Source organism: Acomys russatus, chromosome 1, assembly GCF_903995435.1.
Source record: "Acomys russatus chromosome 1, mAcoRus1.1, whole genome shotgun sequence".
Taxonomy (NCBI): domain Eukaryota; kingdom Metazoa; phylum Chordata; class Mammalia; order Rodentia; family Muridae; genus Acomys; species Acomys russatus.
Window position 1 is genome coordinate 13,253,051 of NC_067137.1, and position 13,051 is coordinate 13,266,101.

Here is a 13,051-nt window from a genome sequence, read left to right on the forward strand (position 1 = left end):
TAAGTATTCTAGTTTTCTGTAACTTCATCCAGCTGTATTTGTGTTGTAGATACCCCGCAGACAAACGTCACTCATGTAACCCAACTGGAGAGAGACACCATCCTCGTGTGCTTGGATTGTAAGTTTCTGTTTGTGAGTGTCTACTGAAAAGATTTCCTCCTCTTATTTTTGAGTGACTTCCATTTTTTTCTCTAGGTTGTATAAAAATAGTGAATCTCCAAGGAAGATTGAAATCCAGCAGGAAATTATCATCAGAACTCACCTTCGATTTCCAGATAGAATCCATAGGTGAGTCGTTTTTTTATTTCTTTGTATCATGAACTGTTTTAAATGATTTATATGATAGTTACTGTCATTATAAATATATACCGTTAAGGACTTTGTAATTTGCATATAATAAATATGAGGCCGCTGTGAGGCTTCTTCTTATACTTTCCTGTGTGTGTGTAGTGGCCACATACACTGTCAGTAAGTTAACTTCCTTACAGACATGGCCTTTCTCCGTTTACATTACCTCCAGAATCCATGGCTTCCCTATAAGCACCTTAAAATTTGACCCTTGTAGCCTGCTGTGTTTTTGCCATTGTTGCCTACTGCTCAGGGAATTTTGGAATATGACAGTTCCTTCAGCCAGAACTAGTGACACATCCCTATAGGCCCAGAACTCAGGAGGCTCAGATAGGAAGACTGTAAGTTCATGGCCAGCCTTGTCTACATGGCAGGTTCCCGTCCAGCCTCAGAGATCTAGCAAAAGACCCCGTCTCAAAAACAAACAAACAAACAAACAAAAGTTACTGCTTGCCATTTTCTCCTGATTGTTGCATTCTCAGAAGGGATTTCAAGCAGTATCAGTATTTTAAAGTCCTGAGGCCGTAAAAGCAATGATCATGAAGCAGGATACTAGGTGACTAATTAGTATTTAACATGCACAGGCTTTGAGTTTTGCATTTGACGGCTTTTATCTATTTTACCAATGAAGTTTTTTCATGTACATACATTGGCAAAGAGTAAGGCCAAGAACACATGGTTGTTTGTCCACACAGGTATAAACAGAAAGGAAAATGGGACAAAGAGAAAGACCAGAGTAGGGCCACATGTAAATGGAACCCTGGGGTGTTATATAAGTGGGAAAATGGTGCCAACACCATTAATTTTCTGCAGGAAACAATCAGGCTTCTTCCTCAGAATTATGCTGTATAGGATGTAAATGCACAACTGCAATTCGCCTCCTCTCTGCCTGTGTCCCACTGTTTCTGCTTTTATCCCATGCCTTAGAAAATATTATATACATTTTCAGAAATATGTACAAGATGGCTGCTGTGCCATCATTTATAACAAAGAGAAGTAGAAATAATTGTTCATTCTAATATTTGGAAACTTCGACATAAAAGTTTACCTTGACAGTATGGGATTCATTCATGTAAACACGCCTGAGAACGGCAAATGCAAAAGTCATTACAGTCCTGTCCAAGAGAGGAAAGCAGGTCAGAGTGAGATCAGGGTTGAGCTAATGAGATCCAGCTGTGTTTATCTGTGGCTGAAGCAAAGGCAAATATAGTAGAATATTTAGATTTGATCATTGAAGGAGTGTGCATATGGCTTCTCTGCTGTTGTCTGTACTTTTCTGTGTGCTATACTATTTCTTTTTTAATTACTTTATGAAACCAAATTTCTAATGCATATTTCCAGTGAATTTCCCATTCCAAAAAGATGACTGCATTATATATATTAAGTGTTATAAATTCAGAGGTAAAGATGCCATATCAGTACACAGAACTGAGAGTACCCATCTGAGCACTGCTGTGCGAGATGGGCAGGGGTGATGGGTGCTTGTCGCTGTGCTTTTGTCCTGCTAACAGTTGTTCTTGTCTGCTAGTTTGTCTACAAGACAGTGTGCTGGCTTTCTGGAAGCACGGAATGCAAGGTAGAAGTTTTAGGTCTAATGAGGTAAGTGATCTTGTCTGAAGTGTGCTCATTAAGTAGTCAGGAGGCAGGCGTGTTGACTTGTGCGTATTCTATTAGCGTTAGGAGGCTCAGGCATGAGGATCATTTGAGCTCAAGAGTTCAGGTCCAGCCCAGGCAACATGGTGAGACCAGGCTCCTTAAAAAAAAAAAAAAAAATAGAAGATACAAAGTTTATTTCAAGCAATCTTTCAGTACTATAAAGTTTCTAAGGGACCCTGTGAGCCTGTTTATGCCCACTGTTTTCAATCCAGTGGTGAGAGCAGTAGCACACGCTGTGAGACTAGAGCAGCAGCTCTCACTCCCCTCACACTGTGACCTTTATACAGCCTCTCATGGGGTGGTGACCCCAACCATAGAATTATTACACTGCGACTTTACAACTGAAATTTTATACAGCTGTTATGAATCATAATGGAAGCCAGGCGTGGTGACAGATGCCTTTAATCCCAGCACTCGGGAGGCAGAGGCGGGTGGGTCTCTGAGTTCGAGGCCAGGCTGGTCTACAAAGTGAGTCCAGGACAGCCAAGGCTACACAGAGAAACCCTGTCTGGAAAACCTTCCCCCCCCCAAAAAAAAAAATAATAATAATGAATCGTAATGGAATATCTGTGTTTTCTAATGGCCTTAGGCAAGCCCTGTGAAAGTGATCCACAGGTTGAGAACTGCTGTTCCAGAGCCTTCTCTCTGTTCTATTAGCCAACCAACTTCAGTCCAAACCCCACTGCTTCCACATAACGACCCTAAGACTTAAGTCAAAAGCCTCTGACACCACTGAAATTAGTCACTAATTCCCAGGAAGCTCTCTGCCTTGCAGTTCAGCAACAGTGGCATCTGCACACAGTCAGTAATGGGCTTGCCTCCTGATTCTGCTGCCTTCATTCACATGACATGAGTGTTGGCCCCCTTGTCTGAGGCCTACCTGCTTGTACAGAAAGAACTCTGAGATACAAGACATACTCAATTCACCTCACCATTTCTGCCCACAGTGCTGGGCTTAGCATGAGCAAGAAAACTATGGCAGGCAGGTAAAGCATCAAACACTTCCCCAGGAGTCCTGTGCCAATCTTAGCAGCAACACTTGAGCAGGCTGAATAGAAGAGGAGCGTCAGGGGCAAAATGGAGGAAAGAAGGTTTGTCCGGGAAGTTACCTGGAGGCCTTTTTTCCAACTACACAGTGAGATGCTCAGTATACCTCCATGAATGCCACATGCTTCTAACTGGCAAGGCACTGTTCCCCAGCAGCCCAGTGTGGCGGCATGCCAGAAGTGAACAGTTCATTGTAGGGTTTTGATGAAATAAATTTCATTTCAACATCAGATTGAATGTTTTAAGTTTCACTTACAATGTTGAGGGACTGTTGCAAGGGGCGTAGTTTGGACTCTTGGATGTTTTGTAAGTCGACAACTTTGAGTTCTCTTCCTTCTGGTAGTCTCGCTCCTTACTGTTCGAGTGGTTAGTGTTTGGTCACACTAAGGATGCTCCCCATCAGAAAGTGTTGTCCATCTTGAGCACGTCCCATGCATGCGTTAGACTCACTTGTACTTAGAGGAACACTGGGAGGGAGCCACAGCTTTTCTCATCTCACCTGAAATCCCAGCTAATAAATTCAGACTCTATGCTGGCTTTTAAACGTTTACTGTCTACCATATAGCAGCCACTCAAGGCACAAAACCAGATTTGAGTGGCTGGATGCTGTCTGTGGCCTTGCCATTTTCATGTTCATGCAAATGACAGGACACTTTGGATGAATAAAATGAATTCCATAATTTTCATTAAAACTTTCTCTGGAAGTCTGTAATCTAGCAAGTAATTTTCCTTCACCAGTATTTTAGAATAAATTCCAAATTTGCCAAATTTTTCCTGAACTAATGAATTAATGTGATTCCTAGCTTACATAACATCAATGATGATGCAGAGACCTTTTCCCGTACTACTACAAATTGTGAGAGTTTATGGGAGATGTTGGGTTTTTTGCTGTTATGTTGCCCACAAACTATCCATACAAGATTTTGTATCTTGGAGTCAGGTTGGTGCTACATGCATGTAGTCTTAGTACTCAGTGGACTGAGTCAGGTCGGTGCTACATGCATGTAATCTTAGTACTCAGTGGACTGAGTCAGGTCGGTGCTACATGCATGTAGTCTTAGTACTCAGTGGACTGAGTCAGGTCGGTGCTACATACATGTAATCTTAGTACTCAGTCGACTGAGTCAGGTCGGTGCTACATGCATGTGATCTTAGTACTCAGTCGACTGAGTCAAGTCGGTGCTACATGCATGTGATCTTAGTACTCAGTGGACTGAGTCAGGTCGGTGCTACATGCATGTAATCTTAGTACTCAGTGGACTGAGTCATGTCGGTGCTACATGCATGTGATCTTGGTACTCAGTGGACTGAGTCAGGTTGGTGCTACATACATGTGATCTTAGTACTCAGTGGACTGAGTCATGTCGGTGCTACATGCATGTGATCTTAGTACTCAGTGGACTGAGTCATGTCGGTGCTACATGCATGTGATCTTAGTACTCAGTGGACTGAGTCAGGTCGGTGCTACATGCATGTAGTCTTAGTACTCAGTGGACTGAGTCAGGTTGGTGCTACATGCATGTAATCTTAGTACTCAGTGGACTGAGTCAGGTTGGTGCTACATGCATGTGGTCTTAGTACTCAGTGGACTGAGTCATGTCGGTGCTACATGCATGTGATCTTAGTACTCAGTGGACTGAGTCAGGTCAGTGCTACATGCATATAATCTTAGTACTTAGTGGACTGAGTCAGGTCGGTGCTACATGCATGTAATCTTAGTACTCAGTGGACTGAGTCATGTCGGTGCTACATGCATGTAATCTTAGTACTTAGTGGACTGAATCAGGTCGGTGCTACATGCATGTAATCTTAGTACTCAGTGGACTGAGTCATGTCGGTGCTACATGCATGTGATCTTAGTACTCAGTGGACTGAGTCAGGTCGGTGCTACATGCATGTAGTCTTAGTACTTAGTGGACTGAGTCAGGTTGGTGCTACATGCATATAATCTTAGTACTCAGTGGACTGAGTCAGGTCAGTGCTACATGCATATAATCTTAGTACTTAGTGGACTGAGTCAGGTCGGTGCTACATGCATATAATCTTAGTACTTAGTGGACTGAGTCAGGTCGGTGCTACATGCATATAATCTTAGTACTTAGTGGACTGAGTCAGGTTGGTGCTACATGCATGTAATCTTAGTACTCAGTGGACTGAGTCATGTCGGTGCTACATGCATGTAATCTTAGTACTTAGTGGACTGAGTCATGTCGGTGCTACATGCATGTAATCTTAGTACTTAGTGGACTGAGTCAGGTTGGTGCTACATGCATGTAATCTTAGTACTCAGTGGACTGAGTCATGTCGGTGCTACATGCATATAATCTTAGTATTTAGTGGACTGAGTCAGGTCGGTGCTACATGCATGTAGTCTTAGTACTTAGTGGACTGAGTCAGGTTGGTGCTACATGCATGTAATCTTAGTACTCAGTGGACTGAGTCAAAAGGATCAGAATTTCAGGTCTAGCCTGAGCAAGATTCTGTCACAAAAGGAAGGGAAGAATTTTAAAAAGATTTTTTATCTTTAATTTGAGGAATTAAAAAAAAATTTTTTTTAATCAAACAGGTAACACAGGAAATTTCAGATAACACAAGAATATTCAGGCTCCTTGGATCTGACAGGTATGAAGATGGGTAGGGGAACGTCTGATACTAAGTAGGTTTTCCAAATCCAGCATAAAGCTGCTTACTCTTTGGAAGAGTTGAAATTCCTGCATGTTCAACATTGTTTGTTTGCTTTTTAACTACTGAAAAACTAGTCTTCCAAGTCAGGGAGCCCGCAGACTTGACAGTACTGTGTGCCTCAGCTGCGCCCTGGAAGTGCCTAGAACAGGAGGAAGGCAGCGCTGCATCAGCAGACCGCTCTGCAGGTTTTCATGCCACATAATATATTGGACTTTTAGTCTGGATTGTAATCAGATTCTTAAGCTGTTTTTAGGATTAATAGGACCAAGCTCCCCAACAAAAAAAACCAATCATCCCTATATTATTGGTTTCTCCTCACCCCTGTTCTTCACCCCCAAGTCCTAGAAGAACATTGATCTAGAAATAGGCAGTGATAGGCACCACCCGGGGCTGGAACCTCAGTCACAGTGACTGCAAATGCATTCTGCCCGTAAGTCAGAGAAGCATTCACAGAGGGTTCTAACAGAGAAGCAGTGGGGATTTTTTTCAGCTGATGTTAGTTTTCACGAGTAAATAATTTTGTTTTGTTGTATGTTTCTTATTACCTTCAGGGTTGTGGTTTTGGAAAGTAGGCCAACTGATAACCCAACAGCAAATAGCAATTTATACATCTTGGCGGGTCACGAAAACAGCTACTGAGACACGGAGTTCTTGACAGTGACCTGTAGAGACCGAGACCGTGGCTGCTGCAACGTTAGTGGGTGCGTGGAGCTATGCAGGGGCTGCAGGAACCTAGCTTCACTTCCTTATAATTTATTGTGGCATGAGACAGATGGGAGAATCCTTTTTGTTTTAAGTGGTATGGATATATTTAGCGTGTCGAACCACACAAGTGCTTAATTCATCGTTATGTAATCTTTGTACATATAAGCAGTATTTTTCTGTGAAACTTCATATTGCTGAAGGCACACACTAAGAACTGATGTAGATAATGTACTTTTATGAGGTGTAAAGCTGTCTTATCTGTACAGATGTAAATGGTGATTCAAATGCAACTGGGGTTATTATTTTAAGAATTCTTTAGTATATTCTTGGGTGTGGCTATATTACAAAATGGGATGCTGACAATGAAACAAAACATTTAACACTATTGTATTTTTATTATATGTAATTTAGTAATATGGATATAAATCTTGTAACTTTTAAAATGGTAACGAGCTATAATCATTTTATAATCTTGTTTTTAATTTTGATGCAAGTGCACTGGTGTTTCTCCTCGCACAGTGTTGATATGTGATGTATTAAGTCACAAAGAAAGCTGTGACACCGTGAATATGCATTTGGCTCCACAACATCTTTTTTACATGTATTTGGATTGTTTTCTATGTGAAACAGACCAATTAACCACCTGTTGTAGTAACTGATCTTTTTATATTTAAGCAGAATCGTGTAAGATTGCTTGTCTGTGCTTAGGATACACCTTTGCAAAACACTTAAATCGCAGAATGGCGGTGCGGCGGTCGAACACTGCAGTCGTTGTCTGGTCACGGTGTGCACACAGGATACAGTCGCATTGCGAGAGAGCCCACGCTAGACACTTCACAGACTCACTGAAGAACTCCTACATTCCAGAGCAAAGGGATCAGACTTCTCATGGAATTTTTATTTCTGCTGGCCTTATTATCACTTTCATATTTCTTTTGATTTAGAGTATTAATACATGGCCAAAATAATTTAGTTACTACCTCATGCAAGCATTATAATGGTTACTACACATCACAGGACGTTAGTTTGGTTAAAATCATTGTCTATTGGTTTTTTTCCAATGAAGTGTATCTGTCTTATCAGATAGATACCAGGTTGTAGCGAAGTGCACACCTCTGGCTCTTTTTGGCATATGTTCTTTATATTTTGATGTGAGTATGTATACACTAAGAAACTAAATTGTGATTTATGCTTCAATTATTTTAATTGATAATGGTTTTAAATATGTTCTGATTGTACATACTGTAAAATAAACATGTTTTTTAACATGCTGTTGAGTAGTTGCTTGACATCTGGCTTAATAGCATTAAAGGGCGAGGCTCTGCTTTGCAGTCAAATCTTAAGTATCAGTTCTCCTATAAGCGTCATTATTTGATCTATCTTTTTAATGTAATATTGCCACATTTGAGAAAAGGGGTATCTTATGTAGACTCTTGAATTCTTGTCAGGAAAATCAAGCACTCATGGTGTTTTGGCTGGAACAGGAGTTAGCAATTTATATATTAGCCAAATCTAGCCCACCTCCTGTTTTTGTCAATCAGTTTTATGAGGACACAGCGCCACCTCTGCGTTGACCTGTTGTCCAAGACTGTGTTCACACTTGAGCATCAGGTCCGAGTGGTTCCCGAAGGTCAGACTGCAAAGCCCAGTGTCTACTAGGAGATACGTCAGCAAAGTGGTGTTGGGGGCGTGGTTCTGGAGGGCAAGAATAGGAAGAAGGAAGGACTTGGTTGGGTGACCAAGAGATGCTGTTCCATTGATCTCCCACAACCTTCTAGGGTGACCTTGGATCGTTTATTTCAGAGCCTTTTCTGTGTCTAAGAGTCACAGCAATTATGGATATTATTTCCTCTAATATGAATAATCAACATTAACTACTAATTGCGCTTTTTAAAAATCCACTTTCATGAGAATAATAATAACGAGCTGGAAAACAGGCCTGTGGGAAAGTTTATAAGAATCCAGATTCTGCTCTTACCATTGCAGGACAGTTGATGCCTTTAACCTCCCATCAAACTGCCAAGCACTTAGAAATACTGTGCCCTCCCTAAAAATGTACATAACTGGTCGCTCATTAACCATAAGCTTTCACAAAACATCTTTGGAGTCAAACTCTTCAGGAATAAGGCCCAGTAACCTTTGTCTTTAGGAAGCATAAATTGTTCTGCGGGCACCAGAGTGAGGGGCACTTACGATTACACTATAGCCACATTGCTGACGCACTGCAAGGGTTGCTGGTTTCAAAGACATGCTTAGATGACAGTTTCAAGTGCAAGTTCCAGAAGAGATCCAATCACATCTGTGTTGGAAATGATTTTACTTTGTCTTCATTTACACTGAAGCTTCTTTTCTTGGTAACTAATTGTGTCCTTACTGGTTTTGAAAGTGGCAGTTGTTTGTGGGTGGTTTTGGTGGATGTGTGTGAGTCATGTTTTAGTAGAGACCACAAAAATAAAGGTTTTAGTCGTCTCATCATTACCAGCACAGGAGGGAAAGTATGAGTGGGGAAAAAAACAGCCTGTAAACACTGAAAAGACTTAAGATAGAATCCATCCAGTGCGCGCCTGGGTAAATGGAAGGTAAATAGAAGTAAGGAATAGCATATCTCTAATCCCAACTGATAAGGTCGTAAGTTCAAAGCCAGGCTGGAACTGTAGAGCAAAATGCTCCCTTGTGTCTTCTCCCTCCAGTATATACACACGCACACATACATATATGAATGTAACATGTTTCATATATATTTCACACACATATATATGTGAAATAGCATGTTTGTATATACATTATATATAAACATATGCAAATATAGAGAGAGAGAGACCAAAAGATACTTTGAATACACTTTGAGGAAAGAAGCTTTTATATAGACAGCTATAACAACCCTGGTAGAGAAAATGGAACTTTATTTATGGAATTTATTTTACGTCCATGTTGCAGTTCTCCCTCCTTCCTCTCCTTGCAGTTCCTCCGTCTCACCCACTGTAAACCCGCCCCTTGCTCCTCAGTCCTGGTCCCCCTGCCCCCACATGAAGACCAAGCTGCACCACTGCAACAAATGCGCAGAGGACCTAAGCCCATCCTAAGTGTGCTCTCTCGTGGGTCAGAAAAAAGAACTTTTAATATGCAGACATGGGCTGGCAGGGGAGATGCTATAGTTTAGACTTGCAAAAATAACGCACGCTCAAGGAGCAGGAAATGCAGCGGGGCGTGGGGTATATGGACAAAGAACCAGGCACAGACAATGCTGGGGAGCAGGAGTCTGTAGACAAGCAGCACGAAGAAATCCGGAAGTGGGCACGCCTGTCACTCCCAGTGCTCAGGCGGTAGAGACAAGAGACTTGAGTTCCGTGTCATCCTGGGATGCGCAGCGAGTTCCAGGCCAGCCTGGGCCACCTGAGAAGCTATCTCAAGAAAGATGGAGAGGTGCGAGTGAGCCATGGTACTCTTTAATCCCGGCACTGGGGAGGCAAAGGCAGGCGGATCCCTGAGTTAGAGGCTAGCTTTTTGTATATAGCAAGTTCGAGGACAACTGGGCCTGCATGGAGAGACCCTGTCTCAAAAAAACAAAAAACAAGCAAACACAGGTAGCAGGCTGCGGCGATGGATGAAGGGCTTTCCATTCAAGTGAAAAGACGTGAGTTTGAATCTCTAGAGCCCACGCAATCCCAATACTCTTGGGGCAAGATGGAGAGACAGTCTCCCAAATTTCACAGGCCAGCTACCGTGCCCTACACAAAAGGGAACAAAGGCGTGTCAAGGTGAGAAGCACAGGACGGACACACACACACACACACACACACACACGTTCGGTAATGGAAACAGGCCACTTTTGCACATGAAGTGACTATTGGTACACCTGATGAGAAATGGCTTTTTTTCTAGCATAAGGGCAAAAAATCATACAAAAATGGGTTCAGATGAATTTAGTGGAATATTGTTCTGGTCTTGAAAGAGCAAGATAAATGTGCTCCGTGGTTTAATTTTGTTTAAAATGTGACCCTTCAGCATATTCGTGAGGAAATGAGGAGGTGAGGCAGAGGACAAAAGGACACCTGGCAAAGAGTGTTTTGTGTGTGTGTGTGTGTGTGTGTGTGTGGCGTTTGGTGTATTCTGTGGGTAACGACTGAACTTCTCTTTCCTAAGATTAAAACGTTTGTCTCCATGCCACGTTCAATGGTGTCTGCCTCGCTTTTTTCTCCCCTGGGCGGCAAACCAGCCCTACTCTGAACCCACCCCTGACTCTGGAGCACAGTCGCTGAGTTACAAAAAAGGTGTTAATGAGCTACGGCTGACTCCAAACAGCACAAGGAATAAGGTAAGCACTAAAGGTGAAGGGACTGCCCTGAGTGCTGCCGGTGCCAGGGAATGAATCCACCGGAGTTCAGGGTGGAAACCTTTGTCCCGAAGCTGCGCGGCCTGCGCGTCCCGGTTGCCCTGGCAACGCGGCTGTGGCTTAGTCTCTCCGGAGTTCTGCAGCGGCTGTGGGGTTGGGGCTCCAGAAGGCTGCACACTGCGTCGCCTAAGGCTGTGCTGTAAGTGCGGGTTCCCTAGCCGGGGCTGGCGGAGAGAGGGGGGTCTGCGGGGCTTCGGAGGACAGGAGGGGGCGCACCCACGGGAGAACCGGCCACCCGTGACCTCATGGGCCGTGGGGGCGCAAGGCAGGGAGGGACAGGGATGCACCTGTGCATCTAGGGCCCGCGTGTGGCCTGGACGCAGGGAAAAGTCAGTAAGTGAAGGCTCAGAGGCTTGGAAATAAAGTGAATTTTTGCCACACTTCCAAGTCTTTTGTGTGCACGCCTGAAGCGTGGGACCAATCAAATGAGTTGTGTAGATTGTGTAAATGACTTGGTTGTGTAAATGACTTGAGAATTTTAACAAGATCGACTGTGTAACACCTTTGTACGCAGGTGTGCGCCTTTAAATTGTGGTGCCTCAGTAAGACAGATAGGAACGATTGGTCTGTAGAATCCATGTTCCCAGTCAATTTTATTAAACATTAAATGCATGTTTGGTTTCGTTGGAAACAGGTGACTATTGAGTGGTGGGTAGCGTTTCTGAGATGTTTCCCTGGCCTTGAAACTACCCTTTCCCCTCGGCTTTCCTAAAGCCAGGGGTTGGTCCGGGTTGGTTTTTTTTTTTTTTTTTTTTAACAGTTTCTTAAAACCTCTTACACTAGGAAAATCACTTCTCCCCCTTTTCTTCCTACTCCCCACTTCCTCCCCCTCTTATTTTTGTTTGCCTGTGTATTCCTTGTGCTTCCTCAAGCCCTCGGGACAGCCATGAAAACTAACCCCCAAGTGTTCTTTCTTCCTTTGTACTTTATTTTGTAAATCCTTAACAGTAAGGAAATTCTGCAGCAACTTTCTAAGGAATTTAAAATCCAGTCCAGGGTCATCTACCCGCCTCCCTTCTCTGTGTCTTTACAATCGCTGGTGACCCCGAGCCCGTTCCTGTCTTTGCCTTTGTACACACAGAACTCCATTTACTCAAGAGTCAAACACTTCTAAAAACATAAAAATTCTGAAGTTAGGATGAAGGTACCCCACTTCATGCTGAAGAACACTGATAGCTCCGGGAAACATTTTCCACCAATAGCTATATCCATTTAATCTTGCCCAAATACTGCGCTAATAATAACCGATGGGTACTTGTGACTTTTGCATTTAGAAAGAAAAAGATTAGAAGATGAAACTATAATAAGGCTGAAGAGAAGGGAGCTGGAAAATAGAGTAGCAACGCCAAGTCTGATGTGATGAGTAATGCTTGGGGTGGGGGAGGGGCCATTATTAGAATCAGGTGTGCAGAGAAACGAGCCTGTCTTGGGGAATTAGGACATTTGAGTTGAACTGTGAAAAATAAAGAGGGCTGAAATATGACCCTGCAGGGTCCAACAGTCCAGATAGAAATATAAGCAGAGGAGGCTGAAGGTATATGGCACTCAGAGAGACAAAGCACGAAAGGTAAATAGGGACCAGGTAGGAAGGATTCTAAGTATAATTTGAAGTTTATTCTATAGGCTTTAGAGGCCATATGTACTTTTTTTTTTTTTTTAAATGTACCAGGCATTGAGATGACACAGTGTTTGCTGTCCTTCCAAAGGACTCAAGTTTGGTTCCCAGCACCCTCACTGAGCAACTCACAACTAGCTATAGTTATGTTCTGTCTCTCTGCTCTGGCCTCTGTGGACACACACACACACACCACGTACACATAAAAATAAACTTTTTAAAAGGTGTGTTATTGCTGTGTGGGCATGCCACAATGCACATGCGGGGGTCAGGCAACAGCTCTGTGGAGGTGCTGCTTCTGCCGTACAGGGACTCCAGGGACCCAAGCCAGTTCCCCAGGCTTGCACGGCTAGTGCTCATACAGAGCTAATGAGCCTTCCTCCTCCTCCTCCTCCTCATCATCATCATCGTCCTTTTTATTTCTACATAACCACAGTGCAGTTTACCAAAATCAAGAATTTAAAACCAAATCTACATATAGTATTTAGAGTTTTCCAACTACAAGAGAGTGATGCTCTTTGCAGACCTGTCCCCTGCTGCAGAAGGGAACTGGGAATCACACTGTGTGTCCTTTTCAGTCTCTGTGAATCCAGAGCTTTGAC

At 43.1% G+C, this 13,051-nt stretch overlaps 2 protein-coding genes across 3 annotated transcripts in view; both read left to right on the forward strand.

The window, feature by feature from the left end:
• Positions 1–6,436, forward strand: part of Map4k3 (mitogen-activated protein kinase kinase kinase kinase 3) — a 153,525-nt gene extending 147,089 nt beyond the window's left edge. For both annotated transcript variants that reach the window (XM_051163766.1, XM_051163854.1), the window contains 5 exons: positions 50–118; positions 196–288; positions 1,877–1,947; positions 5,618–5,673; positions 6,288–6,436. In XM_051163766.1, the coding sequence (XP_051019723.1) occupies positions 50–118; positions 196–288; positions 1,877–1,947; positions 5,618–5,673; positions 6,288–6,375 (377 nt within the window). In that variant the 3' untranslated portion in view covers positions 6,376–6,436. The remainder of the gene's footprint in view (positions 1–49; positions 119–195; positions 289–1,876; positions 1,948–5,617; positions 5,674–6,287) is intronic.
• A 4,404-nt stretch (positions 6,437–10,840) lies between these two features.
• Positions 10,841–13,051, forward strand: part of Cdkl4 (cyclin dependent kinase like 4) — a 38,973-nt gene continuing 36,762 nt past the window's right edge. Inside the window, exon 1 of the mRNA XM_051163961.1 lies at positions 10,841–10,973. The gene's annotated coding sequence lies outside the window, so the exon portion shown is untranslated. The remainder of the gene's footprint in view (positions 10,974–13,051) is intronic.